Source organism: Myotis davidii, unplaced genomic scaffold (genome assembly GCF_000327345.1).
Source record: "Myotis davidii unplaced genomic scaffold, ASM32734v1 scaffold281, whole genome shotgun sequence".
NCBI lineage: Eukaryota > Metazoa > Chordata > Mammalia > Chiroptera > Vespertilionidae > Myotis > Myotis davidii.
The window spans coordinates 450,101-462,632 of NW_006293784.1; the positions used below are offsets into that span (position 1 = coordinate 450,101).

At 42.7% G+C, this 12,532-nt stretch overlaps 1 protein-coding gene across 1 annotated transcript in view; it reads right to left on the reverse strand.

The window, feature by feature from the left end:
- Positions 1-6,926: 6,926 nt before the first annotated feature.
- The window catches only part of RHOJ (ras homolog family member J), an 87,981-nt gene continuing 82,375 nt past the window's right edge, over positions 6,927-12,532 (reverse strand). Inside the window, exon 5 of the mRNA XM_006767637.2 lies at positions 6,927-7,943. Coding sequence (XP_006767700.1) covers positions 7,800-7,943 — 144 coding nt within the window. The 3' untranslated portion in view covers positions 6,927-7,799. The remainder of the gene's footprint in view (positions 7,944-12,532) is intronic.

Sequence of the window (12,532 nt, forward strand, 5' to 3'; positions counted from 1 at the left end):
TTCCCTTGGCCAGAATGGAACCTGGAACCCTTCAGTCTGTAGGCCGACACTCTATCCACTGGGCCAATCCAGCTCGGGCAGCACTTCATTATTTCAATGTGCTTCATTCAGTAGGAACATTTTTATTCAAATGAAGAGAGGCTCTCAGATATCTTGGACTGGGATTTCATGTGATTGTCATAGTAAAGGGACAGTGACTCAAACATTTACAAATTACAGGTAAGTAGATTCTTGAAGAGAGATTGATTATGGATGCCAGTTCTCTTGCCTTATTCATTTCTCCTGAAGAAAATAAACTAGACTTTGCTGTATGGGCTGGGGAAGGAAGTGGCTGTGGGAGTGCAGGGCTGTAGAGGCTGCCGGAGGGCAGCAGTCCCCGTATGAGACACTTTAGGCAGCTCGCACCAGTGGTTACGAGCAAGCAATCAGGGGTGCACCTGCAATAATGAACATAATCCTTGGTAAGACTCCGTTTTTGGGTTTGACTAAACCCTTCCAAGAACGCCAGCCACGTTGGGTAGCCAAGCTGCTCCCAGATGTAAACACTTTCCCAGTTTAAAAGCCTTTCAGTGTAACAGCATCTTGAAGACAGTTGGGTTCCTGTAGCCGAGAGCGTGAAAGCAGGCCTGTCGGCAGGGCCAAGGGAAGCTGCTGCAGGGAGCAGAGGCCGGCCCTGGCCAGAGGAGGTGACGCCGTGAGGACTGGTGTGCTCAGTGACATCAGGTACTTTTCCTGCCATTTCCAGTGACAGAGGGAGTGGCAACCCTCATGCTCTTTCTTCATTTGTTTGACGGGAGGTAGGATTTGCCTTCAGAACTTCTCCAGCAACAGTGGGACTTGAATTAGAGACGGTAGGCTTCAGTGTGTGTGTGTGTGTGTGTGTGTGTGTGTGTGTGTGCGCAAGTGTGTACTTTTCAAAAGGGCTCTTGTACACAAGGTGGGATGTCGGTGGGAGAACAAAGCTGTTCCCTGAGATGGTTAGTAAAAACTTGTTGACTCGGTGACTACAACTCTGGTCTGTGCTCGGGCCCTGCAAACAGAAAGAACTCTGGGAACGCCCTGCTGAGAGGGCGAGCTGTTTGCAGTCAATCTATTCTGGCATCTAGAGCGCTGTGTCTTAATGAGGTTTCACCAGAAACTTTATGCCTCAGAAATGTGTTTTGTCTCCATTTTCTAACTTCATGTGATATGACTCTCTCTTATTTCTTCATGGAAAACCATTCTAGGGAGCATTTTTTTTACCCCCCTATAAATACCAGAGAGGCTTTCAGAACAGCAGTCCTTCAGAGTCAGCAGAGTTAGCAGATCTTTCTCTTTTGATTCCAAAACATGCCTTTTCCTTTTCTGCAGCTGGGCAGCACATGACAAAAAAAGAAAGGGCTTCCAAAAACCTTCTTATCCATCCAGTAAACGAACAACTCAAATATTAGCTTAAGGAATACCCAGAAGGTAGCATCTGAGAGGCAAGTGAAGCTGATGGTTTCTTCAGCAGGTAGTGATGTGTCGGGATGTAAAGGCTGGTGGTAAGCATGGTTGTCTCATTCTCAAATACCACTGTGCCCATGAATCACCCAGGGTCTTAGTAAAATGCAGATTTGGGCCCAGCTGGCATGGCTCAGTGATTGAGCGTCGATCTATGAACCAGGAGGTCAGGGTTAAATTCCCAGTCAGGCACATGCCCAGGTGGCAGGGTTGATCTCCTGTGTGGGGCGTGCCTCTAGGAGGCAGCCAATCAATGATTCTTTCTCATCATTGATGTTTCTCTCTCTCCCTCTCCATTCCTTTCTGAAATAAAAAAATATATTAAAAATAATAAAATAAAATGCAGATTTGGATTCATTAATAGAGGAGTGGGCCTGAGGTTCTATAGTCCTAACTAGCTCCCAGGAAATGCTCACGTTGTTTGTTCCTGGACCACATTTTGAGTAGCAAAGGGCTAGACAATGTTCCCATTTTCTCAGAGGCCTGGGGAAGGCAGTTTCCTTGACTGGTTGCTGGAGACACCCTCAGACTACCCAGAGATGAAAATAGGAGAAAAGACGAATGACTTAAAAGTCAGAATATGGCACAAAACAAATTGCAAGGTTAAAGAGAACATGAAATAACATGCCATTGATTATGATAAGTAGACACAGAAAAGCCATTACGTAAGAAGAAGATTGCGAGAGAGCCGACCCTGAGCAGGGCAGCCATCCTTCCCTTGTCAGGCCGTTTCCTCTGTGGAGATGACATGGGGAGAAACAGGGGCTGTTTCAATTGGGATAAAATCCTGCTGAGATGTCCTTACACAGCAGTTACCGTTTACTCAGAGCAAAACAATTTAAGTCAGGCGATGAGAAGAATGTAGAATTTTGAACCTTCTGGCCCAGGGCTCCTCTAGGGAGAAAAAAAATATCCAATTCCTTAAAAATAATTGACTTAAAAAGTGGTAATAGGTGATACTTTCAGGTATTTACAAAGCTGCCACAAACATATCACCTTGCCATGGAAGAGTTTTTATTATTTCTCCAAAGAATTAACATAAACTCAAAAGACTGACTTGTGCAGGGTCCCTGGGAGGCTAAGTGGGTTCTGATGGCCTCTGGGCAGGACGCATTTCTGGGCCTGGGGGACCCTCTCCTCAGATTGCCCCAGGCATCACATTCCTAAAACAGGGGTCAGAACCTGTCCACCAATCAAAGATGACTGCATATCCTGGAAGGCTTGGAGGACGTGGCTGAAAATGTACCAAAATTACTTCAGCTAGAGGGTATCCTGAAGTTTCCGAGTCACCACAGAACTCAGAACAAAGTGAAGTGACCAGGGTAGAACATGTTTAAAACACACGCACAAAATGATTCTGGCTTGTGATAGAATATTCCCTAAGGAGAAAAAAAAATAGATTGTGACCAAGCTTCATCATGCATCCCTTCCTCTAATTTCCTGTAGTGGAAGTTGAAAGCCAAGAACTGTTGTAGAACTTGCATCCCGCGAATTCAGAGAGGAGCCAAACCCTCCCGGAGGCGCGCTCCTGCCCTAATGCAGACAGCTCTCCAGGAGCAGGGCCACGCCTCTGCCGCCGGGAGTGCCTCTGTGCAGAGATTGGTGCTTTAATCTCCTTTCTGGTCTTTGTTGGCCGTGGAAGCACCATCCATTGTTGCTCTGTCTCATATGTTTGTTCTCCGTGATTGCTGCTGTGCATTTTACATGCCACGTTTCCATTCAGATATATTTCACTGGAGATGATTAAACATCACTCATACAAAGAACTGTCTTTACAGACATCCCGAAGTCATCCATTTCAGGTTTCGAGTCATGTCCAGTCCCAAGGAAGCTTTCAAAATGCTTTACTCATTCATATTTCTCCACGAGTTTCCCTTCACTGCCTGTTCGGTGTTAGCAGAGAAAGTGTGAGGGTGATGACTTGCCCTGATGCTAAAGAGCCCCCTGTTCCCCCAAACCCAAAGAGCATTGTCCAGCATTTTGCCCATTTTTAATGCATGGTGGGGTGGGGTCATCGAGAATTATCACACAATTTACCCCGTTGGTTGACTCTGCTTAGATACTGGGAAATATGGAATGCCCTTCCCATTGACAGCCCTCCCTTCTTCCCTGTGCCTCTAGAGACCAGGCAGAAAAGAGCAATGCTCTGGGAGAACTGTCAGGTGTGTGTTTGTGCCGTGTGTTTGGTTTTAGCATTCTCTCCATCCTCTAAATATTTCCTTTAAAAAAAGTACTTAACTTCCCTTGTAAGAAACTCAGTTTCCCTGACCTTCTCATTTCCTCTGTGTTCCTAATGGTCCTTGAAATGGAAATACTTGGTTGAGCTTCCTGATTTGTACTTGTCAGCCTACACAATGGCTCTTCAGGGAATACCTGGTGACCTGTGGCATTCCCTGTTGAGAGAAAATGCACATTTTGCATTCTGGCATCTAAACATAGGGGTAGATTTAAAACCAAAGACATACATGGTTAGGTAATCATCTCCAGTATGGTATCAACATTCCTTCAAAGCAATACCTCAGTCTTTAATCTTCCATCACGTTGCTGTCATGGGTAAGTTTGCCTTTAGGAATGCAATACTGCATTGTTAAAGGCTTACCTCAAGTCAAATGTTTCTTCTTGAAGACCTTCCACTTTGTGAGATCATTGCTCAGAAGACCTCAATGCTCTAAATAATGACATTTTTTGGGCTTCAAATTCTGGGTTTAAATTTTTAAATTTTCTCCTTAAATTGTGAGCATAGTTGTGATTTATTATTTACTACTGTTTAAGTTTTATTTCATTTGTGGTGGTTCTGTGAAAATAGTATATGGTTATATTCACTTCATCTGGCACTTACGAACCAGAATCTTCCAAATGGTTCTTTGCATATCATGATCAGACATATTGTTATCAAAGTCTCTTAGCTAAAACTCCCTTCCTGTCATATTTGTATGACTTATTTTTTGATTTCTCAGTTTAGTGCTTCCTGGTTTGGGGATGCTGTAGTTATTACAGTTATTGAGTAACTGTTCTTTGAGTATAACTTTTCTTGGCAGCAATCAGCCCAGATTTATTCCTTTGACATAGCTTTGATTTGTGTCTTAGTACTTTTGTATTTCTAAAATAATTCAAATAGTCCATTAATTCTACCAAACAACCAATCATCTGATTGAAAAAATATCTGTCAAACTATTTATTTGAACCATTAGAGCTGGATTACATTACTATATACTGTGCAATTAAATTAGGATTATATTACATTGTATACTGTGGATTTCAGGCATATCATACGTCAATCAAATTCTTGTCTCTAGGTTAGATGGATTACCTTATGTATATTGACCTAAGTCATGTGTTTGAAATGTGGCTGGGATCTATAGGAAAAACAAATGCTATTCCAGTAATATACTTACCAATGTCCAACTTATATCTGTGATAATGATATAGTATGGAGTTGAAGGGCACTGGGTGGGAAGTAGAAAAGCTGAGATCTGTCCCAGCTCTGTTACAAAATGTCTTCTCTAACCCATCTAGGCTTAAGTTTCCTCATCTGTACAATGAGGGGATTGGACTATAGTTTCTGAGGCCTCTTCTAGCTCTGAAAAGTTAACATCTACCAGCAAAGGGAGATGGGTTGTCTCTTCCTGACTTTGGAAAATGTTGTAGAACATTAAAGGACACTTCTTCAGATTTCTATGCCTCTTCTTATCTTTGGTTTTAGGATGTAATTGTATTCAATCTTCTGGCAGAAAATACTTTTTCATGAAATGAACTACCTCTTGCCATGAAACAGGATAAATGAGTAATTGGTGTAATGATACTAACTCATTTAGGTTGCTTTTTTCTTCATTGTTTTATTCAATCATTAGCTCTAGGAGCCTGTGTCCCACCCACACCTAACAGTCCCTCCAGGTTCTGGTTCCAGGCGAGAGCGAGTGTGATCTTCCCCCTGTGATGGAGGTAATCCCTGTGGCCCACGAGGGAGGGGATGGCCTTGGAACCATTTGGCCGTCAAGTGTACACATCTGGACAATTCTCACTGGCTGAGCAAACATATTGCTCTCCATTTTTCATTCATATCAGTGAAAAGTGAGAGGCCCTCTAATAAGATATAACTATGCAATAATGTAACAAAATTGGCTAACGGCACTTCATTTATTACAGGGCTACATGCTCATTATTGTTTGTAAAGAATGAATTTATAACCTCAGCAGAGTTAAGTTTATACATGGTTGATTTCTTACAAAGGTAGAAGAAAGTCCTTGTTTTCTAGTCAAGCTTTGACTTACAAAACTTCCGTTTTCTTTTAGGTTGGTGTGTGTGTGTGTGTGTGTGTGTGTGCATTTAAGAGAATGTTGAGCAACTAGATGGGGGAGAAGGGATATAGAATTTGAAATGTGGAAGAAGGGAAAACACATTTCAGAAATTGTAAAAAAAACACACACAAAACCCAAAACACTGAGGGGGTGTCATAGAAGGCCTTAACAGAGAAGACCCACACCATAAGCTCCTATGTTTATGTGCTTCCTGCAGGGGCTAGAAAGACTGGATTTTCCTAACGGAAGGAGTGTGAATCTGGAAATTCTTAAACTAAAATTGGTGTAATTTCATGCTGCAAAGAGGCACTTTGCTTATGCAATTGAAATAAAATGAGTGTGGGAGAGGGAGAGGCAATATTTTAGTATCAGTTATACTTGGAAAATGACATTTAAATAGAATGGGAGCTTACATGGGGGCAAGCTGAGAAGTTCAGTTGTCCCCCCTTATCTGTGGGGTACACATTTCCAGAACCCGAGTGGATGCCTGAAACCAAATCCTATGTATATATGTTATGTGTTTTTTTTTTCTTATACACACATAGCTTTCCACTTAAAGGAAGCACTTTCCAGCTTCTCTTTGGCATATCCAAATTGCCAACGTCTCTACTCTTGCGCTTTGGGGCCATTATTAAGTAAAATAAGGGTTACTTGAACACAAGCACTGCTATATCATGGCAGTTGATCTGATAACTGAGATGGGTACTAAGAGACCAAGGGCAGGTAGCATATACTGTCCGGTGGATACGCTGGACAAAGGGATGATTCATGTTCTGAGTGGGACGGAGTGGATGGTGTGTGATTTTATCACACTACTCCAAACAGCATGAAATTTTAAACTTATGAATTGTTTCTGGAATTTTCCATTTAATATTTTCAGATAGCAATTAACCATGGTAACTGAAATGGCAGAAAGTGAAACCACAGATGAGGGGGGAGGGGCAACTGTACTTTCAGTTGAAGCAATAGGAAAAATTAAGGCTCTTTGCTTAACTTTTGGGGACTTTTAAATGCTTACTTTTTCACGCCCCATGGCCAGACCCTTCATTTAGATCAGGTTATTACTGGGCATGGGAGAAAGGGTGAAGGTGAAGGAGGTAAAGGCAATGCAATGGGGAAGGGAGGGAGCAGGAGAGTCCACTTTGCTGAATAAAGAATATTTCATATGATAAGTCTGCCATATTCTCACCCCAATCATTTGATTGTAAAGCAAAAATAGTACTTTTAAAAACACAGTTCATTCCTAATTTGCCATGACGATATATAATACAGAAAAAATAAGGCTACCTATCAACATAAGCATTTCTAGGGTTCATCTTTGGCAAAAATGTAACCAGCAACAATTCATTCAACCAGGTGCCAAAATCATGGCCCTGGAATTTCCAAAGTCTTAACTCAGAAAGGTTTTCTTGTCTCTTCTTACAGTGAGGCATTCAGAGGTCCATGTTGGTTCTAAAAGCTTTGGTAGAAACAGGCTGAAGGTAGAAATGAATACAAAATACTTTGTCTTTAGGCTAATTTGGTATGGATTTGTAAGGCCCGGGTACACTGGCAAGTTAGTAAATTTCCTAAAATAATACCAGTGACTGTAAGCCACACAGGTAGAATAGCCGATTCAGTAAAAGAGGTTAGTACTGCAGTCCCATGTTCTGTAAAAGACATTGAGTAAGGCCACCAGGACAGGAACCAAGCGTCTCTTTTGGTTTTCCCCGACGATTTCCCATCAGCCGCACGTTCGCGGGAAGGGGAGATGCAGGACAGTCTTTGACTTGGCTTCCACGCTGTCAGCCACGGCCTGGCTGATCCCGCTCCGCATTCCCTAGGGTGCGCAGGGCGGGCCGACGCTGTGGCTGCAGGGAGAGCGTGGCAGTGGCTGGCTAGTGGCTGTGCGTGGAGGCTCAGGGCGCAGAAGAAGCCCGCCTGTGCAGGGTCCCGCCCTCCTCAGGGCCTTGAGCTTGGTCGCAGAGGCTGGCTGCCCTTCTGGCCCGTAAGTGGGGTGGAGGTGGGTCTCACTCCACCTCAGATAATCGAACAGCAGCGGTGACACCCGGAGCAGCGTTTCTTTTTCTTGGGGTGGAAAATGGTGAAGATGGCTTCATCAAACACCGCCTTGAGACCTTTCTGCGTGAGGGCCGAGCATTCCAGGTAGCACTGTGCTCCGATCTTAAACACACAAGAGAGAAAGGCATGAGAGGAGAGACAGAAAGGCACCGTGGGGCCAGCTCTCCGCCCAGCCAAGGGCTGTTGCAGCTGGTTCCTCAAACAGTTTGTATTTTTTACTATCTACCATTAGCAATAAATGGTTATGAATCACTTTTGGTAAGCAATGTATTCTGAAAGTCATCCATAACCATTTATTCCTTGTATAAAGTTATGAAAATAGAGGATTGTATTATGGTCTCAATATATTTTGTGAACAACAGGTGTGAGCATCCTCTCATTTGTACCCCGAATGTATAAATTGGGTACTAGTGAAATATATTTATCGCCTCCTGTACATGGTAAGGCAAAGTGTCAACTTGATTGATAAAACATGAGAAGAGAATGGGTATATGGTTTTACAGGTTATTCTTGAATACAATGCACTTCTGGTAAGGTATCTCTCAGCAAGGTAATATCCAATTGATATTATTATTTGGTTTTAAGATACTTTAAAAAGCATATTTTTAAGCAGTTAAAAAAATCCAAAGCATGAAGAAATAAAAATCATAAAATGTACTTATTGATAAGGACAACCTCCTTGTCAGTAGATAGTCTATGCATATTTACAGATAAAATAGTTTGTGCTTGCTTAGAGCTTTATTTCAAAGCTTTTAATGATTTCATACTGTGGTATATTTGATAATCACAAAATCCCTGTGAGAAATATAAAAACTCAGGCCAGAATTATAGATTCTCATTAGAAAAACTGTAAGGCTAAGCAGACCATGTTTTGCCGTCAACTTCATAAGTCATGAGAGGGTGACCTAGAGTTTTAAGTTCTCACAAAGTCAGTATGAGCCAACAGTTTGATGTGGGCCTTTTAATATTAAGGACATATAGAGAAATGCTTCTATAAATGCTTCATATTACAAGAATAACTGAAGAATTAAAGCAGGTTTAGAAAAGGGTGGCTGAATGGTGAGCTCCTAGAAACCAGAGCAGATAAATGACTCAACCAGGGTAGCAAAACCACATGTCATTAGGGCCAGGAGCTTATGCCAATGATAAAGCAGGGCTGGTGCGAGACGATAGGGAGTGGTGGGGATTGCGGCATGCTGTGAAGTGCACACCTCCTCTAGAGTTGGCGGTATTACTCAGCTTTGGGCAATGTTGCCATGCAAGAATGTTGGTTCACTGTTGCCCAGCTTTGTATTTTTCAAGAGGAGTCAGACATTTGGATTTTTAGTTAATGTTTACCAATTTTCAAAATGCTCTGTGGGCCAAGCAAAACACTGACGTGGGATATCTTTGGCAGCAGCCGGCCAGTGTTTAATGTGTGGACCAAAGAAATTTATGGCTTAGCTTAGAACAGAGTGGGAACAGCTCCAGAAGGAACACGAATTGTTTAAGGACATCCAAATAGAAAGCGAAAGAACTAGACCAAGAATCTGGGTCTCTTTTCTGTGTGTTCTTTGCCTTATTCCAGGACAGAAACTGTGACCCTTATCACTCAGCCAGAAGCTGGTCAAGTAGACAATCAAAGAAGTGAGGTTGTGCACTCACTCGAAAGCTCACAGATATGAAACTAAGCATGAAATAAAATTGTTCTGATTGGGTTCAGATATGCACTTTTTTTGGGGTATAAAGAATGGTTACTGTCTGAGCCAAAGGAGAATATCCAAAGAAAAGATATTGGATCTTGAAGCTCAATTTTATGGCTTTCATTTGACCATGGCTTGACCTTGGAATTAGATCATAACTTTTGTTTTTTAATAATGACAAACAGTTTCAAGAGAGGGATAAAGGGTAGAGAAATTTTCTTAACAATGCCATGAAATGTCACTTATCACATTTTGGGATTGTGTCCAGTGCTTGATATAAATACCTGTGAAAAGCACACTACCCTAGTGAACGTGTCAACTGAATGACTGCTTGAAGTGTGCTAGCTCTTGTTAGTCATCCTGAAAAACTGCCCAGAAAGGGCCCTGGGGCCATTCTGTCTGGAATACCTCCTCACTAATGACCACGAGCCTCAGCAGACTCTGGAAGTTACAGGAGAGCTGGGCTGAGCTCAGCTCACACATGGGGTTCTGGGCTGTCTGGTCCTACAAGGTGGGCCAGGACACTCTCTCCTTCTCCCCCCACAGTGCTGCTGAGTGTGTCACAATTTGCCTTTTGATGGTGCAGGAGGAGCCCAAACTTGTCTTTTCCAATTCAGACATTTCTGAAGGTAATGAAATAGTAGATCAAGGAATTACTGTGTCACTGGGTCACTGTAACATTATTTTGTACTCATGTATCCAGGAAGAGTAGCAGGCAGATTACGGGTGTGATTTGGGAGCCGTGTGTGAAAAACAGAACCCAGTTATAAGGTGAGTACTATTAACCACGTATCAAGTGCTGTGAGGGTCAGAGGGAAGAATGCATCCTGGTGCAGGGAAAAGACACAGCCATGTGATAGGGATCGCTAGCAAACAAACACCCCCCCCCCAACTTAAACAAAGCACACCATTTGCACCCTCAAAGATGCAAATGGAATCTGTCTCAAGGAAATATTGCTTTTCTTTTTAAAAAAATATTTTTATTGATTTTCAGAGAGGAAGACAGAGAGAAGGAGAAAGAGAAACTTGGATGTGAGAATGAAACACCTGTCAGCTGCCTCCTGCATGACTCCTGCTCGTGATTGAGCCCACAACCTGGGCATGTGCCCTGACTGGGAATCGAACCAGCAACCTTTTTGTGCACAGGACAATGCCCAACTAACGGGTCACTCTGGCCAGGGCAAATATTGGTTCTCTACAGCAGCTATGGCCTCTGCTTCTTGGTGCAAAGTGACCTACACAGACACGTATTTAGAACCAACCTATAAGAGCTCAGGATTTGCAGACCCTTGTTTAGATACACATGCTAGCAATCTGGAACATGCCTTACCAAGAGGATTTCTTTTCAGGAAAATAAGAGATTTAGGAATGTAAACTGAACGAACACTTTTCTAATCTCTCTCTCTCGCTCTCTCTCTCTCTCTCTCTCTCTCTCTCTCTCTCCCTCTCTCTCCCTCAAAGCTTAATATGCAAATTGTCTCCTTGGGAGTTCAACTGAGAGACCGGGAGTTTGATCACTCGCTATGATGTGCATTGACCACCAGGGGGCGGTGTGAAATGAAGGAAGGCCTCGGCCAGCAGCCTGCAGCCAGCGAAGGGAGGCCCCATCTGGCAGCCAGAAGGCCCTGATTGGCCCTGGTCACCGGCCAGGCCTAGGGACCCTACCCGTGCACGAATTTCATGCACCAGGCCTTCAGTAACTTTATAAGCTGGGACATTTATCAGAGGTGTGCAGAACATACAAGTATCTGATAAGGAGAAATGGAAAAGAAATAAACAAACCCGTAATGACTAATCAAGTGGAAGAAAACTTAGTCCTCTTTCCAGGCTGTCCTTGCTGAGGTACAGAATAAGGGTGTGACTGGAAGGAATAGAGGTTTTTCCAGCTGTAGACATGTCTGAGAGGACACACAGATTCAGTAACAACTATAGTTTGCTGAGCCAGACCTTATGTTAAATTAGCTAAGTTAATCGTCCACAAGAACCTTATGAAGTAAATCTATCACCATCCTCATTTGCAGCTCATTTGATGCCCAGAGAGGTTAGGGAACCTTCATCAGGCCTCAAAATTGAGACAATGATGGAGGTTTGAATTTGTTTGTTTCCAGAGCCAGAGTCTTAACCATTCTGCTGGGCTGTGTCTAGCCAGCGTAAAGATGTGGCTGAAAGAGCAAAAGTAATGAACAAATAGAGAAGGAAAGGAAAAGTAAGGCATTTCCTATAAATGGAGAGGAGAGGTTAGTGGAATAAACAGAGTAAGCTAGAATCTAAAAAAACGGCCAATAGCAGGGAGGTTATTTCTTATTTAAGAATTAGAAATGATACACAGAGAGGGCAACTTGAGAGCCAAGAAACGGAAAAAGAACCGAATGGCTTGTGTGAAAAAATCCATCTCCACAAATCAGTATTATCATCAAATTGCTGAAAGAGGAAAAGCGTTTGTTAGCCCAATGAATCTGCTATTGATTTTTTTAAGACTATACAGAGGGGATTACCAACTCAAGGGCAGGTAATGCGAATGCATTGCTTGAGTCTGTAGGTAATATGGAGTGGTGGGGATTGTGGCAAACTGAAGACTCACATCTTGTCTAAAACACTGTTTAAAACTTGTAGTTGATCTGAAAATGCTGGCTACTCAGGACAGACCTGATTTTTTTAGAAGCCAGAAATGTGTACATTTATGTAAAGTTTTCAAATTGTTCAACATTGGCAACTAAATCACATTAAAAGTATCTGTGTGAACTGATCAAAAGATTTATAGGTGAAATTTGGCCCATCACTTGCCAATGTGCTCCTTAGGCTTTAAAGAAGTGGTTCTCGAGACAGAACTTAGAAGACAGAACCAAGAGACACAGAACCTAGACACAGAACCTAGACACAGAACTTAGACACAGAACCCAGAGACACAGAACCTAGAGACGAAACATGGCGAAAGATCCTGGACAGAAACTGGCAACAGAACCTAGAGACAGAACCTAGTGAGAGAACCTGGCCAAAGAACCTAGATAC